General features: G+C 45.2%; 2 protein-coding genes and 2 non-coding genes across 4 annotated transcripts; all 4 read right to left on the bottom strand.

Annotated features, from left to right (window-relative positions):
• Positions 1 to 1661: 1661 nt before the first annotated feature.
• CNBNt060 lies at positions 1662 to 1752 on the bottom strand. Its single transcript is given in 2 exon segments — positions 1662 to 1698; positions 1712 to 1752. It is a non-coding gene; the product is annotated as a tRNA-Cys (tRNA).
• A 68-nt stretch (positions 1753 to 1820) lies between these two features.
• On the bottom strand, positions 1821 to 1908 carry CNBNt050. The gene is given in 2 exon segments: positions 1821 to 1857; positions 1868 to 1908. It is a non-coding gene; the product is annotated as a tRNA-Cys (tRNA).
• Positions 1909 to 2410: 502 nt separating this feature from the next.
• On the bottom strand, positions 2411 to 4508 carry CNBN1530 (hypothetical protein; the record flags this gene model as incomplete). The annotated part of the gene is made up of 8 exons (XM_766880.1): positions 2411 to 2657; positions 2711 to 2860; positions 2913 to 3376; positions 3429 to 3516; positions 3570 to 3580; positions 3635 to 3715; positions 3768 to 4107; positions 4156 to 4508. The coding sequence occupies 8 exons, from the start codon at positions 4506 to 4508 to the stop codon at positions 2411 to 2413; spliced, it is 1734 nt and encodes a 577-aa protein (XP_771973.1).
• Positions 4509 to 5400: 892 nt separating this feature from the next.
• On the bottom strand, positions 5401 to 7059 carry CNBN1520 (hypothetical protein; the record flags this gene model as incomplete). The annotated part of the gene is made up of 8 exons (XM_766879.1): positions 5401 to 5827; positions 5883 to 6033; positions 6081 to 6231; positions 6281 to 6355; positions 6415 to 6501; positions 6551 to 6650; positions 6706 to 6793; positions 6846 to 7059. 8 exons carry the CDS (start codon positions 7057 to 7059, stop codon positions 5401 to 5403), a joined length of 1293 nt encoding a protein of 430 aa, XP_771972.1.
• Positions 7060 to 7167: the final 108 nt, after the last annotated feature.

The raw sequence follows: 7167 nt of genomic DNA, 5'->3' as shown, positions 1-7167 counted from the left end.
AGTAGGAAAAGACAGAGAAAGTGTGGATGATGTCAGTAATAAGGCACAGATGTGATATCGGGTCTCGCGCTCCTCCAGGGCACTAGTTTGTTTCCAGTAGTTTCTCCACAGAATAATTAAATATGTCGTTTTTGCCTTGGTTCCGAAGGTTCATGGAGCATGGAGCGTGAGGCAACTGATCTATGACTCACCACACGCTCATCGGTTTATCGCCCCTGAGTTAGAAACGGCGGAACGCGAGAAGAAGAACCACAGGCTTTCGTCCCTCATTTGAAGTCCCGATCAATCATATATTGACGTCATTCGTATTCCGGATATTGACGTAACGTACCTTACTGACGCGTTAGCTCTTGCTGTTTTCTTTTGCACAAATAACCAAATTCCAGGATTACTGCATAACTGATGGTTATGATACCTTGTAGCTGTGCTTGTTACGACCTCCAAATATGTATATATAAGGGAATCTAAAAACTGAACAGAAGGTGTTTTTCCCATCCATTCTCACATCTATTTATCACAAACCGTAACACAACACCATGGGTAATATCATTTCAGCAATCGCTGGCGCTCTCAACGCGTGAGTCAACATCTCGAAGATTAGGTTGTTGGCTGGCTAGGTGGCAAATCTGACTTCATCCTATCTAGCATTGTATCAGCAATCGCTTCATTTTTCATGGCCATCTTCAGTGGTATTGCGAGTGTACTGATAGCTATCTGGAACTTCAGTGCGTTCATCTTTTCATCTACTATCTCATCTCATTTCTGACACCTTTGACCTCTGCCTAGTCACTTGTGGATGTTGCTCTGGAAGAAGTAGAGGTACCAGACGAGGAGGCGTTGGAACAGTATAGAGGGTGGTGAGGCTCATATATGGTTAGTCGCCCGTTCATCACTCCACGGACTACATCGAAGCTGACATGATATCTTCAGATAAACATCTCATCACCCGATCCGATTACTAGAGTATTTATACGCCCTCCTACCTTCTTCCATTGACTTCCATTTCCATTCGGCTGAGAATCTGTATCCACAAGTATAATTCTGTGTAGCAATGCTAGTATGATTCCTGTAGCAGTGCTAGGAGACGATATGCAACGACCAAATCTTTCCAAAAACGTTTAGCCAAATGCTGAAAGCGTCTTAAAACCGTTTCTGAAGACGCGAAATGATGACCTCCGAGCATATATAACATTCTTTGCTGGTTTCTTTGACGCAGATGGTACTATTATTGGGTTCTCTATTAAGAATTTTATTGCACAACTTATTAGTGTACGAGTCATAAATAAGCTTCTTCTAGATGTTTCATGTTATGGGTATCTTTAGTGGGAATATTTACTCTGCGACACAGATGAAAATGGTTGAAAATCAATAATTTCTGGTCCAGACCGTCGGGCGCTTCTTCATTCTATCCTTATTTATCGATTATACTTGGGTCGTTAGGTGGGCAAAGAAAAATGGAGAACAGGTTACAGCGACCGACCGTACGTAGGATGTTTCAAATAAGTTCCTAGATTCGGAATATCAAGTAATATCAATGGGATGAGCAGATAAAATCAGAAACATCATACATACGGCCTGCCTCAGACTGTTGTTTAATGACTGAGTGCATATTTATGCAAAAAAGTTAATGAATTTAACTTATTTGTTGAATTAAAAAGCACAGTGGGAAGTGGGATTCGAACCCACGACCTACCGATATTTGCGATATAAAATTGCAATCGGTTGCTCTAACCAAAACTGAGCTACTCCCACAGCATAGTTGTGGTAAATCTTAGCAAAATCATGTAACCTATTGCCGATTCCCACCCCATGAAAAAGAAAGTGGGAAGTGGGATTCGAACCCACGACCTACCGATGATTACAAATAATTGCAATCGGTTGCTCTAACCAAAACTGAGCTACTCCCACCAACTGTCAACCGGATTTTCATATGCAACATAACTAATAGGCCTAGCGAATGTCGTCGTTGAATCATCCTTCTTATACGATCAGGAATGACAGTGATTTATTCCCTTCGTTGGTATGTATGTGACGCTACCGACCAATGGCTCTCAACCTTCTACTTACTAATATGACCCTTGCCGAGCTGAAATAATTGCTCGCGGCTTGTATCTGTATTTTATCACTCATATCAAAATCAACTTACTAGAAGAGTTGATGCTTTTACTTTTCTCGTTCTTGGGAGACTTCTGCCTATTCGAGTTGTTGTCTTTTCGGTACAACATCATCTGTAGTGACTTAACTCTTATTCGTTCCAATGCGGAGATGGTTAAATTGCCTGATCGTCGGTATAACTGCTTGCATATAATTACCTCTCTGATCACTGCAAACTTCGACAGAATTGGATCTTCCTACAGATACTAGATTATCCCAAGAGCTACCGTTTGATCGTTGAATAACACCGTATTTCTTATAGCTTCGATCCCCTTGTAGCCTTCACGCCCTCCTCTTGCTCCTTGATGGCTAATAACCTCAGATCTTTTCTCAGAATCTTACCACTAGGACTTTTGGGAATTGCCTCGATGAGTATAACGCCTCCACGTAGCTTTTTATGATTGGCGACCTTCTTAGCGGCCCAGTCATGGATTTCCTTGGAAAGCTTCTCGCGATCCGACCAAGAAAGGGAAGCAAGGCCGCCTTTGGGTACTATGTAGGCACTAGAGCGGATGTGAGCTATCCAGTCAAGTTACTGTTGTACGATGGAACTCACCGAGGAAGTTCAGTGGCTTGTGACTTATCGTAGATACCAATCACACCGACGTCAGCAACGTTGGGATGTCCGAGAAGGAGGGCCTCAAGCTCGGCCGGTGGCACTTGGAAGCCTTTGTACTTGATAAGCTCCTTTACTCTGTCTACAATACTGCAAGATATTTATCAGCCAACGCACGAGAAGACATGAAAGGAGAACATACGTGAAGTATTTTCGGTCGTCCACTATAGCAATATCGCCGGTCTTGAACCATCCATCTTCGAAAACATTCCTTGTGGCTTCCTCATTTCTCCAGTAGCCTTTCATGACAGATGGTCCTTTTAACCAGAGCTCTCCCCGCTCACCAATTTCCACATCCTTACCATTCTCAGCATCGACTAATCTTGCCTGATATGTAGGAATCACTCGGCCAATGGCTCCGGGATGGTGCCGAGATTCATCAAGGGTCATCACATGGGAGACGGGAGTGGTTTCCGTCAGACCATATCCTTGAGTGACTTGGATATGAGGGAACCTTGATTCAAACGCTTTGATCAAGTCGGCTGAGAGAGGAGCAGCACCAGATTGGAAGCCCCTGAGGCAGGAGATATCGTAACTGGAGACGAGGGAAGAATGAAGAAGGGCAATCATCATAGGCGGGACGATAAGACTGAAAGTTACTTTGTACTGATTGAAAAGTCAATAATGGAATGCTAAGCTTGGATTCAATGGGACATACTCGTTGAATAACCTCAAGCACAGTTTTCTCTTCGAATTTTGGAAGAATAACTACAGTACCATTGGTGGACAGGGCATGATGGAGATTCCTATGCCAGATAAGCATTGCTCTGGTGCTAGAAATCTGCGGTAAATTACTTACATAGTTAAACCCTATTGAGCGGTAGTCAGTAGGAATAGTTTGTCCAGTGATCGGTGGTAACTTACGTAGATGTGACTGCAAGGCAGGATGCCGAGAACGACATCTTTCTCCGTCATTGGTTCGAATGAGCATCGAACTGCTTGAATCTATACAATTATCTGTAAGCACTTGCTCTAATTGGCTTCGCGTCTCGCTCACCTGACTAGTCATGTTGTGATGACTTGTCTCAACACCTTTCGCCTTACCAGTGGTCCCGCTCGAATAGCAAAGATATGCAGTCTTATTCTCCACATTCTCTTCCCATTGTGCTCGTCCATCAATACCTTTACCCATGTCCCAAAGATCCTCCGTACACTTGAGATGTTTGAGATCCGCGGGCTTCTTGTCTTTAGGGCAAAGAAGGAAGATTTTCGATTCCGGGATGTTGCAAGAAGGGTCCAACTTCAACGCCTCTTTTAAGACTGGGAATAAATTGGGCTGAACGAAAATGGTTTGAGACGTTGAGTCTTTGACCTGATGTAAGAGCTCAAGAGGTGTACTTAATAGAATTAGCTTTATCATCCACTCGATCGACGTTATAACTCACTAGGCGTAGTTTGCGGGAGAAGTTACGACGCCTAATGCTTGACAACCAAAGAGGGCATTGATCCATTCTAAACTGTTCATCCCAAAGAGACAGGCGACTTCACCCGTCTTCACGCCGAGCTTCTTGAGGCCGCCGGCCAACGCAAGCGCTTGCTCCTCGACTTGTTCCCTTGTGACTGTATTACCGGTAAGTCCATCAATGAAAGCTTTCTTCGCTCCCGATGGGTTGGGCGCGGGGGCAGGGAAGTAGTTGTATTGTTTTGACTTGGGGAAGAGGAATTCGAAAACAGAAGACCGGGGTAATTGGGGTGATGGGATGTGAGAGACATAAATCTGGTCTGGTCGGGGTGTCATATTGGGCGGTGGTGGGTTGTTATCGTTGTGATTTCGGTAGAAAGTGTATCCCGGAGGAAGAGGGATAGAAGAGAATGGTCGGACGTTGGCTCTGTTGGGTATTAAAGAGCGCAGAAGACACGGGCCGGTCGATGTCAACAGACGAGAAATAGCCGGAAGGGCGGCGGATAAAGATATGACGCGGGGTATTAAGAGGATAAGAGCCATTTTGGTATCGCAGGCAGGAACCGGCTATCGGGTATCTTTTGGGTTGAGTTTTTTCGTTGATCATAGTAGTAGAGTGGTCGGTTTCGTCAACCGAGACTTGTGGTTAGATTGTCTATCTACAATTAGCACGTTATGCCTACGTCCCCAGTCTCTATCTATGCTCAGGGGTACTGGGCTATAAACATTGTGGTACTTAGCAGAGATGGGGGCAATAAAAATGTTTCGCCAACAAACAACTCACACACACACAGTATCGAATGCGCAAATAGCAGAGCGGGAATTACCGCCCGGTTGAAAAGAAGACCGGCGGTCGCGGCGGACCACGTTTCATCGAATGAACCTCGGATCTCCATGAAGACTTCATTACAGACTCGCAGGCCACAGGCCGAACATCGAATTTCTGCTGAGTAAGTTGACACATCGTAAACTCTTGCTATCAAAACCAAAGTAGTTCACTCTCTTGTCAGCTACTCGTAGTACTTGGGCCATCTTTGGCAGACTTTGGAGCCCGCCGCTGAACCATTGTGATGATAGCAAACCAGACGTGACCACACTTTTTATTTGATCAAGGCTCGCTAAGCCCATTCATAATCGTACAGTGCTCATTGTTAATGTTTTCATTTGCGGCAATGTATTGTGTATTGTGTAGTTGTAGGTAGCAGTAAACGTTAGCTTCATTGTAGATCTAAAACCCGAATTCCTCCTTCGCCATCGTCGCCATCCAGCCCTCCTCGTCAGTCTCCACCACCCATCCCTTGAGCTTGCTACCCTCTTTTGTGATGCATTTAACAGTACCGCCACTGTTTGAGTTGTTTGCCTCCTCATCCACCTCCGCGCCTAACCATGCTAGCTTCTTGAGCACATCCCGTCTAAGCTCCGCACCCTTCTCTCCAATCCCCCCCGAGAACACCAAACCATCGATGGATTCGATAGGAACTTCAGAAAGGAGCTTGAAAAGATACTGAGCGACAAAGTTCAGGAGACGGTCCAAGAACACGGCATAAGTGAGTTTAGCCTTCTCGTGATCTTCTTTGGAGCATTTAGAGGGATCGAGGTTTTGGATGATGTGACCAAAGTTGGTAGTACCGGCCAAGGCTTTCAAGCCCGAGTTTCTGCAGCCACTCAGCTTTTGACCGTTGCACAGCTTATCGCATGCTAATTACTTACTTGTTCAAGATGATTTCCGCTTTAGAGACGGTAAAGTCACCAACGTTAGCATCAGAAGCGGCATCCTTAGTGTGGTGGAATATAGCCGTAGGATCAATAGTACCAGACCTAGTACCACCAAGCAATCCCTCAAGTGGGGTAAGTCCCATACCTAGCCGCTAATCAGCAAATATCGGCGAACTTTGATTTTGGACTTACTGGTGTCAACGGATTTACCATTCTTAATGCAACACGAGGAAGATCCGCTACCCAAATGGGCCACGACCACATTGACTTGATCAGATGGCTTCTTGAGGTGCTCCGCGAGAGACCGGACAATAGAGGCATAAGAGAGACCATGGAATCCGTACTAAGAACAACATTACACCCTTTTCAACAACATGTAGGATTGAACGCACCTTGCGTAATGGCATAGACAACTCGTTGTCGGAGGGAGGAAGAGCGTAAGTGTAAACCTCTGGCGCAATAGTTTGCTGTTGATGTTCAAGGTTTAGCTCTGCTCTACATGTATAAACGAGTTTTGACAACTTACGTGGAAAATGGTGTCGAAGAGAAGTAAAGAAGTATGGTGAGGCAGGGCATCTAAACATGATTTGACAGCCAAAACGGCTCGGTGATTCTGAACGGCAGTGAGCTTGAAACCCTAACACTCAGAATTTTTGGCCTACATGCAAAGGGGCAAACTCAGACAACTTATCCATCTCGATAAGACCTTCTTCGTGTCCTTTGACGACTCGAATGCCTCTATCATGCGTGCCACCGTGAACACTGTGCAGAGTCAGCTCCGTTGGCCAGGCAATCAAGATAAAGAGCTCAAACTCACACTCTGTGGCACACATATTTGATCTCCTCCTTCTCTACATGAGTCGAGTTTGTGAGGTGATCCAACAGTATCGGGACCAGGGAGGCATCTATTTTGAAGTCAGTCTTGCCAAAAGTCGTTTACATCCACCTTCGACCTACATCTGATCTTATCACCGTAATCTGCTTCTTCCTCTGAATTTTTACCCTTGCCCTCTTCCCAAGTAATTCTGATCTTGACCCGTTCGTCAGCGGAGCTGATATTGGTCACAGCGAGGTTGGCAAGAAGCTCAAAACTTGGGATTGCGAAGAGCTTTCCCTTGATTGAAGAAGAACCACAGTTGATGGCAAGAAGATATTCAGTCTTGTCGGGCATGGTAGTCAGTACTTGGTGATGTATCAGATACTAAAAGGCGTTCTGAACAACAGAAGTCCATGAGAAGGAATGTATGGCGGCCCCCCGATACTTTCCGACAGACCGACG

Source organism: Cryptococcus neoformans, chromosome 14, assembly GCF_000149385.1.
Source record: "Cryptococcus neoformans var. neoformans B-3501A chromosome 14, whole genome shotgun sequence".
In the NCBI taxonomy this organism is placed as follows: domain Eukaryota; kingdom Fungi; phylum Basidiomycota; class Tremellomycetes; order Tremellales; family Cryptococcaceae; genus Cryptococcus; species Cryptococcus deneoformans.
The sequence above is the reverse complement of the archived record's forward strand: the minus strand, read 5'-3'. Positions and strand labels throughout refer to the sequence as shown.